This window comes from Megalobrama amblycephala, linkage group LG22 (assembly GCF_018812025.1).
Source record: "Megalobrama amblycephala isolate DHTTF-2021 linkage group LG22, ASM1881202v1, whole genome shotgun sequence".
Classification (NCBI taxonomy): Eukaryota; Metazoa; Chordata; class Actinopteri; order Cypriniformes; family Xenocyprididae; genus Megalobrama; species Megalobrama amblycephala.
Window position 1 is genome coordinate 28,250,673 of NC_063065.1, and position 21,368 is coordinate 28,272,040.

At 36.0% G+C, this 21,368-nt stretch overlaps 1 protein-coding gene across 1 annotated transcript; it reads left to right on the plus strand.

Moving 5' to 3' along the window:
• Window positions 1-370: 370 nt before the first annotated feature.
• On the plus strand, window positions 371-20,307 carry dipk1c (divergent protein kinase domain 1C). Its single transcript, XM_048174860.1, is given in 5 exon segments — window positions 371-1,807; window positions 10,334-10,879; window positions 10,881-11,069; window positions 14,973-15,137; window positions 17,743-20,307. Coding segments are annotated over 5 exon segments (1,359 nt in total). The 5' UTR covers window positions 371-1,609; the 3' UTR covers window positions 18,004-20,307.
• Window positions 20,308-21,368: the final 1,061 nt, after the last annotated feature.

The following is a 21,368-nucleotide window of genomic DNA, read 5'->3' on the forward strand; positions in this document are numbered from 1 at the left end:
TATCTGTGACATTTAGCTGTTTTAAATGACCTTTTCAATTGTGTTCTTTTTTATATATATATGACCATAATTATCGCTTAATTAACTATATATATACTACCGTTCAAAAGTGCAGGGTTAGTAAGATTGTTATACAGCAAGGTTGCATTAAAATGATCATTAAAGACATTTATAATGGATTTATGAATAGAATCTGAAGCAGCACAACTGTTTTCAACATTGACAATAATCAGAAATGTTTCTTGAGCAGCAAATCAGCATATTAGAATGATTTCTGAAGGATCATGTGACTCTGAAGACTGGAGTAATGATGCTGAAAATTCAGCTTTGATCACAGGAATAAATGATATAGGTGAATATAATATATAAGCAGTCTTACCAACTCCAAACTTTTGAAAGATAGTGTGTATATATAATCATTTTCTTTGACATTTAATAAGTTCATTATTGTATTTCTAAATGACCTCAAACAAGCCCTTACGCGAGACCCTCAAGGAGAAAACAAGCACAACTCCATGTCCATGTAAACAATGTGCTCATTCAGCAGTTCACGGGCTATGAGAAAGCAGAGGAGATCTCAAGAGTATCTGTGATTTGCTGATAGCATTAATACGTTTGAAGACAGAATCCCTCACAGACTGCACAAGGCTATCTAATTGGCAATTAAAGTAACCCGAGACACTCGTCTCTAACGTGTCGAGGTTTGAAGAAACACGCATAAAACAGATGAACGATTCTTGCTCTTGGCAAGAAAGCACTTTCTTTTATGAGGCGAGCGATTAGGGATTCTGTTCACCTGCGGCTGCTCCTGCAGACTCTCACAATCGAAGGAAAAAACGACCGCTGAGATTTCCCACCGCTGCCGTTACCGGCAGAACTGCAGGCTCAGCGCTCGACCTGCTCCTGCAAATCAAATATGTGGCCATTATCTCCGTGGGAGAATCCGTCTCTAATCAAATAACCAGTAATACTGGTACACGCCGGCCCATGTTGTTTTGTTTGCGGTGCTTAACATGCAAACGGGATTTCAAGTGGAGTAATCTGAGGGTCTGTGCTTGGCACAAGAGGCGGATCTGGCACGCCGAGGTCTGTGTGCCGTCAGGAAAGGCCTGGCTGCCTTGGAAACAGAAGAAGGCGACCCAAAGGAGGAAAGCACTCAAGAAGGGGGCGGGAGGCAGAGGGAAAAAAGGTGGAGTGTTGTATGGAGAGAGAGGGAATGGAGAGCCAGAGGCAGAGTGAAAACACACTTGGATTCAAGAGAAAGAGTCAACGTGAGAGACAACTTGGGGGTGGGAATGAAGTGGTGAATGAGGCAGAGAAAGTCTGAGGCGTTCTTCGCACAGCACTGCTCGCCTCGTTCATTCACAAAACAAACGCAGGAAGGCGTAGAGGAAGCTGGGAGAGAGAGAGTGATCCGCATAACAGGAGGCAGTGCAGCAACAGAGCGCCGCGACCAGGCATGCGAGTCCCCCGAGAAGAGGGTTAACCGCAAACGCAGACCCCGAGCGAGAGCAGCGAGGCAGATATCCTGCACGACACCACAGATGCCACAGACTCCCACACCCTTGAGTGGAAACCAGAGGGCTCCTGGCGAAGGGGGTCCCGACAGATGCGGCGGTCCCTGCGCAGGGCCCTGGGCTCGGCCCTCAGGTGGCTGGGGGTGAAGGTGTGCCGCAGGAGCGCGCTGCTGGTCGTCCTGCTGTGGCTGGCCTCCTGGCTCTTCCTCAACGGCCTGGTGTTCGTGCACAGGAACATGTTCTCAGACTTCTGCACTGACGACAAGAGCAAAGAGATCCTGCAGAGGGTGGTAAGCCTAACTTTTGTGATTCATTGCCATATTTAATTAAAAAGGCTCTTCAGCTGTCAGTCTTGCCTAACTTGACAGAAGAGCAAAGAAAAAAGTATTGTAAAATACTGACTAAATGCAAGAAAAACTGAAAACTAATAGATTTCGCCGTACTTCCCTCGGTTGATTAATCTCAGTACAATAAGACTACTGTTTTTATGACAAGTCGAGTTTTCTGAAATGTTATGTTTAAAATTGCAAATGAGACACTCATTAAATATGCACCAATTTGCATACATTTCCATCTGAACATTGGATAAAGCCAGGTTCAAAATTCTTGTTTCCTTTTTTTGTTTCATTAGAGTCAAAGGCTTTTACAGAAGAGATTTTGGATTTTATCATTTTTTATCAGAAAAAAAAAAAAAAAATTCACCATGTTTTTAGGATTAAAATGTTTTATAAACACAAATGATGAACAAAGACCTCTGCAAAAACCTTCAGAATATTGATAGAAATAAATCTGTAAAGTCTGGTTCATTTACAGCTGAAGTGGCCTTTAAATATATTTATTGTCATTGAAATCTATAAGTAATTAAAGAAAGTGCAATAAAATAAACATGTTTAGATGCTTTATTTCCATTAGTCTGAAAGGTGACATATTATGGAAGCAAAATAGCCCAAAATCTCAAAAATTGACCTAAGCAAGAAAAAAAATAAAAAAATAATACACACTACAGTACTTTCTACAATAGATTAATTGGCTAGTTTTTGAAAATACTATTAACCAAGAAGAATATAACCAGTCTCTCAGTAAATCAGTTGTCGTGTTGCAGTTGTGGTAATACGTCTGTGGATTTTGATGAATTTTCCACCAAATGACACACAAAGCATTTCATAGGATTACTCAGTCAAGCATTAAATCATGGGTACCAGCAGTAACGGGCCTCCATTAAAGGCTTAAGCTTTGTTCCTAGGAGGAAACCTAAAGCTCTTTTAGAGCCACTGGATTATATGATGTCGAGTGAGTGCTGAAAGAACATTTTGTTTGTTGCCACATCGGGAACTCCACAATCCTGGTGGCCTTTAAACAGGGATTGGAGGGTGATTACTGGCAATAACTAGTGGGAAAGTTTTTTGCACGCAAACTATCATTACTAAAACTAAATGTGTGGGCATGAGCAGATTAATATGAGAATGCATATAATAATTTGAAAGATCAGAATGAATATAAAATATTATGAACAAATATTGATAACTGAAATAGAACAAGCACTTATAATAATAACCATTAATAATATTAGCAAGAACATGTCAAACTGTAAAGAGGTCATTAAAATATATAAATATCAAAGTAAAAAAAAAAAAAGTTGATCAAGCTATTACATATTTTATTTTTTATTTTTTTATTTTTTCATTTGAAGTAACAATGACGGATCCAATCGTTTGAGCTAACATGCATGTGAATGACATTTTTGCTCCTGCAATATCTAAGATCATGACACAAAAGTCATCTAATTCTTAATATTTGGGCAGGCTGAGATAAATATTACACTGAATTCAACAGCTGCAAGCCAATGGAATGCTGCCGTGTGCCAATATTGTGCAAATGATGACTGGGTGGAGATACTAACACTGCTGTGGTATCTGTCATTTTGGCAATGAGGATAAAGTGAAAATAACAGACTGGCTGATGTAATTGTCAGGTCTTTGTCGATTTGAATTTCCCAGGGATGTTAAGTGAGGAATATTTTCGTTCAGTAGTTCAGTGTTCTATAGGAAGTTTTCGACAATGAGATAATTCTAGCATCTATTTTATTATTAAATAATTATGTTTTGTGTTATTATTCATGAAATAGATTATTAACCTGCTCTTTGCATACACATTTTCAACCATTCAATATCTGCACAGCCGAAAGGTACCTGAACAGTTTTGCCGTTTATGAAGCTTTTGGCTACAAAGCGTGTAAGAGGCGGTCACAATTTGAACATGCTCACAAATGATTGACATTTAAATAATATCATAATCTGTTTATTTTTATTACTCAATAATATTCAAAAAATATTAGTTAATTAACAATTTATTTGTGCAAATTTTTGGGTTGCATTTTAATTCGATAGTTCACTTTAGACATTCTACAAGTAACTTTGCAACATGTCAGCTAACTCTCATTAGAGTATTAGTAGACTGTTAGGTTTGGGTTAGTGGAATAAGTTGACACATACTCAGGGTTTTCACAACTAGCCCAATTGCGTTCTGGGGGGTAAATATCATGTTATTAACGGGTTGCTTCAACCTGCGGATATGAAAAACGGCCCGCGGCAACAGTGTTAAAGTAGCCCAATTCCGTGGGAAAACCGTGGACTTGCCAACAATGCTTATACTTGTAAATTCACTTATATACTGTAAAAAATTATTTTCATGATGTTATCAAAACATTTTTTTCTGTTGTCAAATCAGTGTAGATAATTAATGTGGTTCAGATAACATAATATCTTGAGTTTCTGTTGATCAATCACCTTCGTTGTATTAACTCAAATTTTTAATTTCAATGAACTCAAAATTTTAAGGCAACTTACTTTTTTAAGGTAAACCAACAGTTCTTTTTCACAGTGTAGTCAGTAGCATCAAAATAAAGTGTTAGCAGATATTAAGCAGACAGTCTACTAATACTCTGACTGCTAGTTTACATGTAGTTACAAAGTTATAGTAAGTAGAATGTCTAAAGTACACTAAAATTAAAATGTTACCGATATTTGAAGTGTATTCCCATTCCACATTGACATTCAAAACAACTCTCATATTAATTCTGTATTGATGTCCATGGATTTACATGTAAAAAAATAAAAAAAACTCTCAGATGTAGGATGCCAAAATGTTGTTTACATTTATTAATTTAGCCATGCTTTTATCCAAAGCGACTTCCAAATGAGAATAAAACATGCTTTTGAATTTTGATTTGTTTACCTTGTACTCTGTCTCTAATTTTCCACTGAATTGTCTTGCAGCGCAGTTCAAAAGTGCGGTCTCTCATAAGTCACATTAGATGTTTGTTTGGAAATGCTTTCTAATCAAATCCTTCCATTACTTGTCACAGCTCTTTCTTATGACCACACACATTGTCGTAAAAACTTACGAAAAAACAGAAATAGTGATGTTTATTTACAATGAGCAAGTTGATTGAAAGGTTTAAATTCTTAATTTCAGATCTCAGATTGTTTTCAATGGAGACCAAATCCATTCCTGGAGGCTTTAGTGATAACGCAGCTCACCCATCATTCATGCCTTCTTTCTTACAGTACATCTCTAAAACACTAAAGCCAATTTCTCAGTTGATGAATTGTAAAAACATTGTTATAATCTGCCAAACAGTTAGCTTTTCTAAGGGGTTCAACATTGCAATAAACAACTCCGAGTGGTGCACATTCACCCAATAAACTGTTTATATTTTCTGGCAGCATGTGGCTGAGAACCTTTGTGCAATTACTCTTTGAACTACATGAGACCTTTTTTAATCAGCAGGAGCCATCTGTCACCTGTGCAACCAGGCCTATGTATAATAGCATTGTTGGCATGAGTTCTTGAAATGTACCTAAGTGTTGTTTTAGTGGTGCTCTGCTGCAGGCTCTTGATACAGTTTCATTCTCTGTTTAGACTCTGATGTGAAGGTTAAGCACAGATGGTCTTGCATGCGGTAGGTAGACATGCTCCATTGATTCGATGGACTTTCATGCAAAGATCATTGCTTTTGTAGTAGATTTAATGCTTAATGTTCTCAAGGCGTAAACGGATATGATACAGTCAGTACAATTTAGTAAATCGAGGGAACGACTTAGTAAAGCATGCACACTATTTAGTTTTTTTTCCTGCATGTCATGTGCGGGGCTCCGTAGATTCGCTACCGTACACATCAGTGTTTATATCTTAACTATAAACTTTTATAACAGTACTTCTGATGATGACATTTGAATGATTGAATCAATGATGATTCTGTGTGGTTGAAAAGACTGCTTGTGAAGCTGTTTCATACCTACACATGCTCTCCCTAGCTCAGCGGCAGCACCAGCGCAGGTATGAATTCGCTGTGATCCTACTTAGCAAAGGTTTAATAGACACAGGTGAATCGTTGTCATTTAGGAATAAAATCGCGCTGAGTGTTTGAATCGATTAATTTAGCGATTAATCGTGCAGCTCTTGTGTGTGTCTATATTGGCATACAAGAGTGTATTGGAGCACATTTCTCATTTTGTATCAGAGTTTTAGTGAGTTTGTGGTACAGTGAAAATGATGGAGTGACCCAGAGCAGCCTATGCAGACATTCTTGGCATGCCGGGACTGGCCAGCACTCCGGCCAGATGGCAATACAGCCTGTGGGCAACAGAAATAGACTGCTATTCTCTGGGGTCTAATGTTTAATCATTACCTTACATGCTCAGAAGCATAAAGAAAATATTGTTTCCATCTTATTTCATGTCGTCACTCAACACTGGAGTTGTGCTTGCTTACTGGCGTGGGTCAAAGGAGCATTTTAGTTTTCTGCTCCCTAGATATCTCTCAGTATGGTCCCTCCTTTAGTGTGTGTGTTTGTTTTCTGTTGTTCCACCAGGCCAAAAATATAAGTGCAATTGCTTAGTTACAGCACACCTCTCATCAACAAACCGGTTTGAGTTAATTCATGTCCGTAGCACAAACTGCAAGAGCTATAGTACTAGTGATGCTTGATGCAAACTGTGCTAAATATATAACTAGAAACAGCCTGACTGGATAAAAAAATATATGCATTGTCACTGAAACTGTTGAGTCCAGATTATAACTATAAGTTCTACAATCTATAGATGACATTCAAAATCCAAAAAAAAAATATATATATATTCCCTATATATTGCACTGTTATTTTAGATTTTTATTGTGGTTTCATCATCGTTTTATTAAAAATTTTGATTTAGCTTTTATTTTTATATTTTTAGTTTTCATGTTTATTGCATGTTTATGTTTAATTTTTAGTAATTTCTATGGATTTTGTCATTTTATTCATTGTTTTTTTTTTTCTTTTTGCTATTTAGGTATAATTTATTTTTTATTTCAGTTTTAGTTTCAGTTTTTATTTATTTCCAGTTAATAATTTTAGTGCCTCCAACTTATTTCAGTTTATTGCCAAGGCAACATTTCTAATTTTCATTTAAAGTTTTTCATCTAATATTTATATTTTATTTTATTTCAATGAACAGAAATGTTTTAGTTTTAGTTAATGATAATAACCCTGTCTGGTTGTATATTTTTCCACAACAACAACAACAAATTCAAATTACTTAAATATGTTAAGAATGTGAACAATGCAAACAAACTATAAAAACTAAAATAAAAAAGTTACTATTTAGAATATGCCTGTAGTTAATTTAAAATATTCACATTAAAAGCATTAGACATAATGTGCCAAACCTACATACTGTCAAATCCAGGATTTAATCTTCTTTCTTGGCTGTATTGAAAGAAAAAAACCGCTCATCCCAACCGCTAGATTACAAACACAGCCATGATTAACAACATACGAGTCACTTTCTCCGAAAAGCAAGAGTTTTCCCTGCCTACACACATTCATTTTTCAAATCTCCAAACAGTGAGTGCATTTCTATACTGAACACACAAACATACATTGGATTTGTTGCAGCTGTCCAGGCCTCACAGTAGAAAAGTTTACATGCACACGGGAGCTGTTGTCCCATCTGAAGCAAAGTGTGGGAATTAAAACATATGTGGAGAATTTGGCTGGCACTTTTACAGTGTTGAAAAAAAATAAAAAAACGCTCTGTACCACAGACCTCAACATGGATCTTTGGCCCGCATAAACACCATGAGAGGCCCATGAGAGGGTTTGCAGGGTTGAAGCTCTTTCTATGTTTAGTCTCAGTCAAGCTGATAACAAAGATTCCCAGTGCTGTCTTTGTGTGTTGTCATGGTAAAGTGACCAACTGGGAGTAATTCAGGTAACTGTCACGGATCCCTTGTCTCCCGGACTCCATATCCCATGATCCTCTTGTCTCCACACCTGCACTCACTTCCCTCGTCAGCTCCTCATCATCACCCATCACCATCACCTGGACTTCCTCGTTTGCACTCCCTATATATATGGACTCACTCCCTTCACTCCTTGTCTGTTCTTTTATGTTATACCCTGTGTTGGATGTTGTTTCTCCACGTTGTATCAATAAATACCCATATTGTTGTGGACGTCCGTGAAAGCCTCGTCTTTGACAACATCAAACCGTAACAGTAATAATTACTGGTACTTGCTATTATTATTGCTCATTTGTGTCTGCTGGCGCAGAAAAAAACCCTCTCAAACCATCAGAGATCTGCCTCTTTGGAGCCTCTTCAGCATTTTTGGCAAACATTTGTCATGGATATCATTAGCTATGTGTACATGCAATCAAATAATATGGTAGTAATCGAATTTATGGCTCAATCGGACTGGCCGACAATCCAATCCAATTGAATCCAAATGAAATTTAGATCAGATTGAAGGGGGTAATGTAGACCTGAATAATCCCATCAACAGGAAAAAAATGAAGCGTGTAAATGATACTCAAGAGTAGCTCCGGCATTATTGTGGTTGCTTTCTCTGGTTTTGAATGTGACAATACACATATTTTGTTTGGAATGCATGTAATGCACATGTAAACGAATATGTAAATCAGATTCTAACGTATAGGGCTTATATTAAAAAGAACACCCAGAATTTGAAATCAGGAATGGATTGATTCTGACTTGACGAAAATTAGTGCATGAAAACATACCTAGTGAAGTTCATCTCTTATTTGCTTAAAGTTGAGCAGTTTTCAACTTTCTGATGTCTTCACCACTTTTAACCCCAAAATCTGCACTCTAAAATATGATGAGTTTAAAACAACCCAAGTTGGGTTGAAAATGGACAAACCCAGCAAATGGATTGTTTTAACCCAGCAGTTGGGTTAGCATTACTTTGGGTTCATTTTAAGCAAGCAGTACAGTAATTTTTAAACAATAGTTAAGTTAAATAAAACAACCCAGTTAGTTGGGCAAACATTTAACCCAACCACTGGGTTAAAACAACCCAATTGCTGGGTTTGTCTATTTTCAACCTAACTTGAGTTGTTTTTAACTCAGCATTTTTTAGAGTATGTGAACATTTTACAATTAACATTTATTAATGTTTAATAAATGAACATTTATTAAGTTTAATGAATAATAATTAAACAATAAATATTTATTAAATTGCTTATTAATAAATGTTCACCTTTTGATTATTACGGTTGCGTTAATTATGTCTGATTTTTCAATTTCCAACCATTTTGGGTTCATTTTAAACCAGCCATATAGCAATTTTTAAATAATAGTTAGGTTAAATAAAACTGCCCAGCATGTTGGACAAACATTTAACCCAACCCAACTGCTGGGTTTGTCCATTTTCAACCCAACTTTGGTTGTTTTTAACCCAGCATTTTAACCCTTCTCTCATAGAGAATTCTATTACATTTCTATGCATTCAGACCGATTTCCAATAAAACACACACACGTCATAGACTCAAGCCAAAATATCAAAGACTTTCTGACCATATCTCCATTACTCTAGAACAGTGACAGCAACTTTTGCACAGGTGAACGCCACTCAAATCGTCTTCAGAGAATGTAAAAAAAATCTAATGTTTTTTTACTTGCCAGTTTTAGCCAAGCAAGTTTAATACACAAATGTGTGAACTTCTGTTTTGTGACAAACAAGTAAAATGATTTTTTTTTGTACACAGAGGACATATTTTATGCAAGGGGACAAGCAAAGGAGATCATCCCACAAACCATTCTGATGGAAAATGATAAGGAAAACATATCGCTAAAGCCAGTGCAGATAGGAGCTGTACCAGTGCCGGACTGTGTGCAGGATAACAGATGTTTACTTTGGAAGGTGACAGAGGACGATTTGCAGTGTAATCTCTGTGGAACACAAATCATCCGAAGCCCCGGAGCCCCTGAACTGACATATATATGTGCAGACTGCAGCAACAACCAGTAATTAGCTCATTTTTCATGAGAGGGTCAAACAGGGAAAATGCAAGTGCAAAAGCAGATCTGTTTTAACACCATGCATAAAAATGATTATTTGACTGTTTTGCAAGATTAAATATGTGAAATTCATGCATGGCAGTAAAATATGCTGACAGGTGGCATTGGTACCGTATCTCAACATAGGCACATATTCAATAAGTGTGATATGAGATGGAATTAAGATTGCATTGATTAAAAACTGCTTTAACGCAAAGGAAATTAATTTGATGAGACACATCATAATGAGACTATGAAAGTGTGTAGTTGACATGCTAGGAATAAAAATAAATATTATACAAATATAATATAAAGTTGAATTGTAATTTATATATATATTTACTTGTTCTTTTGAAAATGGTGTTTCAATAAGAAAATGCAATGAAATAACTGATGAATCATGGTGCACTTTTAGCCTGTAATGGGAAAACAGGAGCGTAATGCTGCTGATGTGCTGTTATGTGTCTTTGTTTCAGTGTGATGAGTATCAGCAGGGCGTTCTGACCGGTGACCTCTGCGAGGACCTCTGCGTGGCCGGTCATGTGGAATACAAACGCTGCCTCTATTACGAAAATGGCAAGAAGGTCATGGCCGCCAGTTGGCGTGGAGTGCCTGTTGTTCTCAAGTCAAAGCTGGAGAATTTCTCCTCCTATGAGGCTTTGGCTCTGCTGGAGTACCAGGATGCGGCAGGAGGAATGGGTGGCGAGGAGGAGCTTTCGCCTCTGGATGTTGTCTTCTACGCCACCCTGGAGATCAAGAACTCACTTGGCCTGGAGACGGGAAATAACTTGACGTTGCCCCGCTTGTGGGGCCAGAAGCTGAAGGAGAGCGAGCGGACGTACTCACGAGCTGAGCTGGCCTCGCTATGGGCTCTCCTTCAGCAGGAGGAGTATATCTTCCTCAGGGTCCTGCAGGATTTGACCCACCATGTGGCCAAGATCCTGGGCTCTTGTGGTCACTTCTATGCCGTGGAGTACTTGGCGGCTGGACACGCATGGGACCAACACATATTCTCTCTGGAGGATCCTGTCACTGAGCCCCTCGCCGAGCCCAGACAGCGGGCAGGACAGGATGTTCACCTTGAGAGATATGGTGCCCCGAGTGGCTCTGAGCTTTCTGGAGATGGTGGAGCATTTCGAGAATGATTTTTCCCACCGCTTACACCTCTGCGATATCAAACCAGAGAACTTTGCTATCAGGAAGGATCTGACGGTGAGTAAACACTTAATAGCCAGAAGCAAATCAGTGAAATCCCAAAATCCACACTGAAAATTATTCAGTCAAATATGTACTTATTGACTCTTATTCTGGCACGTTGCACAGCATTTTCGGTTTAAGTATGAATAGAAACATTGGTCACACTTTATATTAGTTGTCTTTAACTACTAGAGTAGTGGCCACTTTTTTTCTCATAATTGCGAAGTTTTATATCTCGCAATTCTGATATTATAACTCGCAATTCTGACTTTATATCTCACAATTCTGACATTATAACTCGCAATTCTGACTTTATAACCGGCAATTCACAATTCTGACTTTATATCTCGCAATTCTGACTTTATAACTCGCAATTCTGACTTTATATCTTGCAATTCTGACTTTATAACTCGCATTTCTGACTTTATATCACGCAATTCTGACTTTATATCACACAATTCTGACTTTATATCTCGCATTTCTGACTTTATATCTCACAATTCTGACTTTATATCTCGCAATTCTGACTTTATAACTCGCAATTTCTGACTTTATACCTCACAATTCTGACTTTATAACTCGCAATTCTGACTTTATAACTCGCAATTCTGACTTTATATTACACAATTCTGACTTTATATCTCGCATTTCTGACTTTATATCTCGCAATTCTGACTTTATATCTCGCAATTCTGACTTTATAACTCATAATTCTGACTTTATAACCGGCAATTCTGACTTTATATCTCGCAATTCTGACTTTATAACTCGCAATTCTGACTTTATATCTTGCAATTCTGACTTTATAACTCGCATTTCTGACTTTATATCACGCAATTCTGACTTTATATCACACAATTCTGACTTTATATCTCGCATTTCTGACTTTATATCTCACATTTCTGACTTTATAACTCGCATTTCTGACTTTATACACAATTCTGACTTTATAACTCGCATTTCTGACTTTATAACTCGCAATTCTGACTTTATATTACACAATTCTGACTTTATAACTCGCATTTCTGACTTTATATCTCGCAATTCTGATTTTATATGACTTTATTCTGACTTTTTATCTCGCAATTCTGACTTTATATCTCGCAATTCTGACTTTATATCTCGCAATTCTGACTTTATATCTCGCAATTCTGACTTTATATCTCGCAATTCTGACTTTATAACTCGCAATTCTGACTTTATTACTCGCAATTCTGACTTTATTACTCGCAATTCTGACTTTATTAAACTCGCAATTCTGACTTTATTACTCGCAAGTCTGACTTTATATCTCGCAAGTCTGACTTTATAACTCGCAATTCTGACTTTATATTACACAATTCTGACTTTATAACTCTTAATTCTGACTTTATATCTCGCATTTCTGACTTTATAACTCGCAATTCTGACTTTATATTACACAATTCTGACTTTATATCTCGCATTTCTGACTTTATATTACACAATTCTGACTTTATAACTCGCAATTCTGAGAAAAAAATTCAGAATTGTGAGATTAAATTACAATTACCTTTTTTATTTTTTATTTCATGGCGGAAACAAGCTTCTATAGGTTTTATTTTAGAAAAAAACAAACAAAACAAAAAAAAACTATTTTAGATTCATTTATGCTTAGAAAGAAAAAATGCATTGACTTCAACAATCAGTTATTCATATTTTGATGGTTCTCTCTTGTTTCTATGCATGACAGCCAGGCCAAAAATTATTGTTATCACAACAATTGATTCCAAGCTCTTTTTAAAAAAAATCTATAACACATTTTTAATAATACTTTAATAAAGGATGAAGATATCAATTTTCCTAGGCCAGACATCACTTTTGGCCACTACTGTATGTAAAAAAAAAAAAAAAAAAAAAAAATTACAATGTACTTATTGTGTTCATACTATATAGCAAAACACTTTTGCTGCTATTGAGGTGGGATGCGGGTAAGGTTAGGGTGGGTTAAGGTGTAAGGGATAGGTCAACAGTGTAATTATAGATATAATCATAGAAATTATTAACAGGTGTAATTACATGCCGTTTTTTTTTTTCAATAAAAGTAGAAAAACATGTATGTACACAATAAGTGCATTGTATCGAATTATTAATTTAAATGTTAGTACATAGTAGTTAAGTGGTATGGGTAGGTTTAAGGTGTAAGGGAAAGGTCAACAGTATAATTATAGATATAATTATAGAGGAGGATTGCAGTATAAGTATCAAATTATTAATTTAAATGATAGTACATTGCAGTTAAAGGCACTTAATATAAAGTGGAACCATGGAAACTTTATGCCATTGCGTTGTGCATTTATTAGTTAGCATTATTCTCAAGCACCTCTGAAATAATGCTTGTAGTCATGAAAATAATGGTGAACTCATTCCTTGTTGACTCTGACAGGAGTGGACCACGTGATCTACTAAATTACTTAATTTAATCAGAAAAGTACGAGCTGATTAAACAAAATTAAGCAGAAAATAAATGCAAGCATTTGCAATGTGTTTGTGGTTGAATGAATCATCCAAGGCAAGTCTTAGACCCATATCATAAATATTTTACAATGTTTCAATATTAGATTAGATTATAATTCTAGTAATTAGATTATTGCTTTTAGATTATTCTGCATATTATAGGCAAGCATTATTTTAATTAGATCAAATTCATGGGCACATAATCCTCATCTCATTGGTAAAACTGTGATGTAAACTACAGGAAGGATAGTGTTTAACTGCTTAATTACATTTCCGAAAGATTTCCTTATAAACTTGTGTTGCCCGAGGCTTGTTATGGTCCAGATATTCCAAGTATTTAAGCTAATTATGATTATAATTATTAATGATAATTAATAATTACAAAAAATATCATTATTATAGTTTGGTTATCATAAGACTAAATGTTGAGTTCTTCAAACACAAGCTATCTATTTAAGCATATCAGTTAGTGTACAAGCAAGAGAATTATACTGTGAACTAAAATATTTTCTCAGATGTCATGATGAAATGATTCACAAATAGATTAAAAATCTATATTTAGCATCTGTAGATCTATATAGCAAATTCTCGGCATTACGCACACGTTATTTGTGTTCCAGCGGAGCCGATGAGGTTGAGATGAATGCTGCTCATTCTGAGGGTTTAATGGGTTTTACTGTAAACGGCATCTGACATCATGCAGAATGCGTCGCTATGACACCCATCAATTGAAGTGAAATCACCAATAGAATCTTATAACACACAGCATTACAAAAGTTAGTACATGTTTAAGATTTTGCTTGCATTGCCGGTGAATTTTTTTGTCGAGGACTATGTTAATATCATGCACAATTTCTCATTAATATTCTGATAAAACAGAATTTAGCATGCGGCAACAGCTTTGTCAATGCTCGCCGAATCTTAGTAAGAGCTAACTGCAGAGGTTATATGTATATTTTACAGAATATGTCTATTTACACATTTAAACACTGTTTATTAATTAAAAATAGATATAAGTTCAATAGTCTGAGACCACTATTGAAAAACTTTTTTTTTTTATTTCAAATTATTGCAATACAATTTCAATTTAAAGTTCATTAATATTGTCATCTAGATTATTCTTAGTTTTAATATCTGATATTTTAAATGTAAGCAAGAACTAATAATATATTGTACAGAGTTTGGATGATTCATTGTCTCAAATTTGTCAGAAAAATGTCATATTTAATTAGTATCCTATAAGTAGTGCAGAATATGATTTTTTTTGTCATACTGTTTTTTTCTTTTAAATCACAAAACATTTTTTTTTTTATTTCTAGGTTTAAAATAGATTTTGAATACCAGATTATTGTTGTTTTAAAATGTTGGACCCCACTGTAAATGTAAATGTAAATACTATATACTTTATATTAATTACTGTTGTTTTTATTTTTTTCTGGTCAGGTGGTGGCAATAGATGTGGACATGGCTTTTTTTGAGCCCAAAATGAGAGACATACTTGAGCAGAACTGCACCAGTGACAATGACTGCAACTTCTTTGACTGCATCTCCAAGTGTGACAAAACTAAAAACAGATGTGGGCCAAACCGCAAAAACAGTAATCTTCAGGTGGGTGAGGTTTCTGTGTATTGTACACTGCAATTATTTAATAATTTGCATCAATTATTCTTTATTTTGACATTCAATAATCCTTGGGAGGTATGTGGTTAGCGGTTATATATGTGATAGGGTGCCGACTTGTTCTGAAAGGGAAAGAAAATGACTTTGTTTTTGATAAGTGTCACACAGGAATACCACTAAAATAGCCAGAGGAGACAATCAGTCTTCAGCTGTAAACATTGCCAAGAAAAATGCATGGAATGTTAATAGTTCATGATAACGCTGAAGGGAATTAGATAGCGCCATCGTTACTGCTCCAAAACACAATGGGGGTTAACAGGGCTGAACGAACAAAGGAAGCACCTTTGATTATGAGACAGATAGTTGCTGGCTATGGCTAAACGCAGCAGGCTACAGATAAACTACACATATTTTTACATTTGTTTAGCAAATCTGCATAAAAAAATAAATAAAGCTCCATTCACACCACAAGCCAACAATTCCGATCTCTCATCATTTTTTTGTGAGGTTGTTCACACGACTTTTTTTTTCCTAAACTGACTTGTATGTGTAAAACACCTGACCATGGCATGTTCACCAGTGAAAACACTAGTTTTATAGATTCATTTCTGCTTAAAAAAAAGGAAAAAAAAAAAATAAAAAATAAAAAAATTAATGACACTGTAAATTTGGCCCCTAATTTTAAGACACATTAGTAACACAATACAATACGGTTCCATTTGTTAACATGAAAAATACCTCTAAAGCATTAATTCATCTTAATTAATATTAGTTTCAACATTTACTACTACATTATTAAAATCAAAAGTTGTATCTGTTAATATTATGTAAGGAACCTGAGCTCACATCAACTAACAATGAATAATTGCATTTTTATTAACTATCGTTAACAAAGATTAGTAAATCCTGTAACAAATGTATTGCTCATTGTTCAACAACTCATTAACTAATGGAAACTTATTGTTAAGTTTTACTATTAAATAGGTATGCACGATATATCGGCCACCAAAAAAAAGTTTTGTGTATTTTTTATTTTTTATGTCATTACATTGCTTAGAGCATAAGAAAAAAAATTTGATTTTTTTTTTTTTAATTATATTTTATTCATATGTTATGCTATGTCCTCTGTAGTGGACACCAGGACTCAGCTTTTTTTTAAATAAAATAAGACATGAATAGACATGAAAAGGCAAAAACAATATGCAATATGCTTTATGCAATATGTCTCCCAAAATGCCTGATAAACAATCCTGTTGTCCTCTACAGTGGACATGTATAAAATCAATGTCCTGTTTTGTAGCAGAAAGTCATATTTTGATTTGAAACCCCATAACATTTTCCTGAGATTTTCCATTTATTACAAACAGTTTGAAAATTAGTAAGATGTAAAAGATAATAACAAAATATTATAATTTTCCATAAGGGTGTTAAATTTGATCACTAAATTAATGTCAGCTATTTTTAAAGACCAAGGAGAGGGAGAGGTCATGGTGAAACCTCCGAACATTTGGTATCTCTGAAAAGCCCTGATTGTGCTCTCTACAGGACATCCAGACGGTGTCATGTAAGGTCTCAGAGAAATTGTCTAAAATATAATGTCCTCTACAGAGGACAAAACTCCATATGTTCATTTTTAATGTTATCATTATTGGCAAGAAAATAAGAACATATTTGGCCGATATATCAAGGCCAATAAATAATGGATTATTTCCTTCAGCTGAGACACTTCATATGCACACTGTCTGCCATGATGGTTTGGAATTGCTTGAAATATGACTGAAACGGCCCGAATTTTCATATCGGTGCATCCCTACCATTAAATTTCATTAAAAAGTGCAAGAATTCCAACACGACTATTTACACTGAAATTACATTGCAAAAAGAACAAAACAGGAAAAAACATATATATTATATATATATTATATATTACCGATTATATATGGCTTAGATTGGAAATTTATCATCATTTTGTTTTGATCGGAGTCAAATTTACAACAAGGAAGTTACAAAAATACTTCAGTTAATATTTGCGATGAAATTATGACAATAAATGGAGTGGAATTAGGTGTAACTGTTTTTCTGAATGCCGCCGCCATTACAGGTAAAAGCAGGTTTATATTTCCCATAAGATACTTTGCCACAGTCACGCAACGTCTTTCATCTGTTCATTTCGGTTTGTTCGTAGTCAACACCTGCTGTCAGTGCCAACTCCCCTTAAGGAGAACAAGCTAACAGACGAGCTGGCCGCATGAAACCAAGTCCAGCTCCAGGCTGCAGGTGGCTGAGACAGAGCCCATCTCTCCGTTCTCGATCACTTAACGCAACCCTTGGTGACCTCTACCTTCCCATTGTATGGCCTGCCATTCAGAACAATGAGGGCTTTGTAACGTTCAGGCTGTTGGGTCAAGGAGACCATTGCATTTTGTGCTAAGGTCCCTTTCAAATGGCACGCATTGCGAATATGGCTGATGATTGCTCCGGAGATGATGAAATGACACCAGGATGGCGCTAATGGCCGCCATCCCTCATCCATAGCCCTGGTTTTCCCTTTGGGGTCGATACCTGTCATGCTTCTCTTTCTGTCTCTCTGCAGGTGATCTGTGAGAAGATCTTCAGGCCTTGGTTTTCTCCCACGCTGCTTGGCGCTAAAGCAGGGCTCCCCCTGCAGGTGGATCTGCAGCGAGCCGTGCAGGAGTGCGCAGATTTCGACGGCGGGGAGGACGGCGAGCGCAGGCGGGCCGTGAGACAGCAGCTACAGGCTCTACTTGTGAAGCTCGTTCAGGAGGACACGGGAAACCAGGGTGAAGGCCAGGAACACAAGATGAGACGCGTCCATACGGCACTTAATTTCTAAATAAACTCTCGAAAGAGCAAATTCAGTCGTGCAATTCTGGAGAACATCTAAGATGACTATTATAAAGCCAATTCACACTGCACCGACAGATGCAGACCAGCACACAATCACCAAATTACAGCAGGGCCGTAACCACCATAGACATTGAGGGGAACAAGGCCCCCCAAATAATTAGAAATAGACAAGCGCATCAATCTGTCACTTAATGCCACTGCAGAGACTCGATTCTCCAAAACACATTTTATTTTTTAAAAAACCTACATGAGGGCGGATTAGAACCAGGAACCTCTGACACGGTTAACAAAAGTTCTACCACCAGACCATTAGGGAATTTGAATGTTATTTGAATGTTAAATTTGAATGTTTTACACACACACACACACACACACACACACACACACACACACACACACACACACACACACACTCTCCTTTCCCTTACATGTGTGCATATTTTTAAGCAAATTAATGTGAATATTATATGCAAATAGTTCCAAAATTATTATTTCCCAACTAGAATAAGAACTAGAATTTCATCTACTGTTCTGTTTCTTTATTAAAAATAAATAGATAAATAAATAAATGACCATGTTCAAGACATGGTTAAGGTCTTGGATTAGAGGACGTCACTTCTCAGATATTCTACAACTCAACAAACACTGAATCAACATGTTTAACTGGTTGAACACAAGACCTGACAAAACCTGACAAAGTGAAGTGACCCATCTGTCAGTGCAATGTGAATTGGCCTACAGTCCAGATTACTTTATTCAGATGTTTTCCAACAGTTCGATTAATTATCATATTTGTCTACTTCTAATACTCAAAATGTCTGTTAAAAGGGACACTGTAGTTCACTCAAAAATTAAAGTTTTGTCATCATTTTCTCACTTTGTCTTTCCAAACCTGACTTTTTTTTCTCCTGTGACACACAAAATAAGATATCTTAAGAAGTGTTATGTTTCAACTGTTTGTCCATAAGTCAATATAATCCAAAACATGTTTTCATTGAGTTTCATTTCATAGATAAACATTTAATATATATGTTCCATAGAAGAAAGATATGCATTACAGCTTTGGGATGACAGATTGTATTTTTTTGATGGGGTGAACTATCCCTTTAAGGGTGTCGATACGTCTCTTTCTAGCTAACAAATATATGTTCTAAGAATGTTTTGCTAACGTTCCCATTAAGTTATGGAAATGTTATTTCTGAATGTTTAAAATGTCAATTTTTTGAAATATTTTTTAAAACTTTTTTATTTTTTTTTTTTTTTTTGCAAAGGGAACATTTCATTCCGCAAACATTATTGGAACATTCCTTATGAATGTTTTCTAAACAATCTGAAACCAGTTGTAACATTTAAAAATGTTAGACAAATGTCCAACTAAATCGTTCAATAAACAATGTTTAGATATAATGTTTTTGTGGTAATGTTTTGAGGACAGTATTAAAGACCAGGGGCCTCATTTATAAAACGTGCACATGCACAGATTTGAACTTGATGTGGAAAAGTTCTTAGCACCATGTCAGGGTCTAAGCAGGCATGAAAACTTTTCCTTGTGGCAGAGAGATGGAGAACTGCAGGTATTTGGAAATCTTAAGAAATTATTGCTGCTCGCCTTTCTCAAGTAAAGCATTTGGACATTGACTGGTGCTCTGTTATATGTTAAATAAATTAATTAGGTGGCGTTTACAAAGCGGAGATCGGAAACCATTCAGCTGCGCACAAATTTTAAGATCATTTGCAATTTATAAATTTCACTTCTGGAAGAGAGGTGTACACACGTTTTTTTGTGCTAACGTTCGTTCTCTGAATCACGCACGCATTTGAGAAATGATCATACAATCAAATGTAGGAAGGTTTCTACGTAACATTTTATAAATGAGGCCCCAGATTACTTCGAACAAACATTCTATTAATATTAGTGGAAGAACATTTATTCATAATTTGAGAGCAACCTTGCCAGAAAAGTTCTGAGAACTTTCCCTGTTAGCTGGGTTACCGTTAAGTAAGAATAAAGGTGCAGTCACATGATCGGGAATTTCACATGAGAGCGAAAGATTTCCGCACATAGATTTCTCAACAGGTTCAAGTTGCTCTGACCAACAGAAAGCTGCTTGGTTTGACTTCTGTGTGAGCTGTGCTTCATACATCTCTACACCATTGACAATAGATAATGGAAGGTTTTGCCCGCAAAACTCTGGATCATCTCAGCTAATGTATCCATTTTATTTCCTGAAGAGAAATTGTCTTTGTATTTGAAAGCATTTTAAATAAACCATGGCTCAGGCACATCCTACCGTTTCATTTCATTTTTTTACCCACACTAAACAACATGTTGATTATATCAACACTTTGCAGAGAATCCAACAGAAAGCTCAAAGAGCAAACCAACATGGTTCCTATTGATGGAAGAGGAACACTGGGTAGATTTGTTTGGATCTACCTTCATCATTGTGGTCTTCACAGGGGATCAGGTTCCAGTTTGCCTCCAGCTTACTTTCAGGAGAGGGGCTAAGAAAGACTAAACACACGCTTTGGACAAGGGGAGGATGAAACATTGCATAGTTGTGGTAGAAGGACTGTAGCTGGAGCCTATAGGAACAAATCACCTGCTGGTGAACCACTGATTTATGTTGTTCTGTCTTGGTTGGACTGCAAACGTTTTCCAGCTTGGCTTGCAGCGGTCATCAAATTATGTGTCTCCAAGGCAACAACAGGGGTCTGTTTTTGATTTGCTCAGAAGTAACTTACTGACGGCAATGAGGACACCAATCTGACACCAATCAACTGTTAGGATGGCAGAATATTGTGCTTGCTAAAGCACAAACATTCAGTGGTGTTCAATACAGAACCTTAGGGTTCTTAACTCAATTTTAAAAAATGCTTTTATGCCAAAAGGTTTCTATATAAAGAGAAATGCCTTAAATTATTACCTAATACTTCATGTTTAACGGGTTATTTTAATTTTTCCTAGTGATAAAGTATGTTTATGAGCTGAAATCATAAAATTGAATTAAAATAAAACTAATTTAAACTAAATCCATAAAATGACCCCACGATGTGAACCCCTAAAATGTTCTATACAGCACCTACAGAACCCTTAAAGGTTCTATATAGAACCTTTTCTTGTCAGAGTGAGTTAAACAATGATCAAAACAGAGCAGAAAAATCATTCAAACAGAATTATTGTGCAAAATCAAAAGGATTTTGTTGAAATTCATGTAGTTTACCTTGACTTGGGATTGGCAGCCAATGCTGCATTTTTCAAGGGATATTTCATTATTGCACTCTAGCTGTGAAATAATGAAGCACAGTGCACATAGTTATCTACTGTTTACACCACTGCTCCAATGTTTA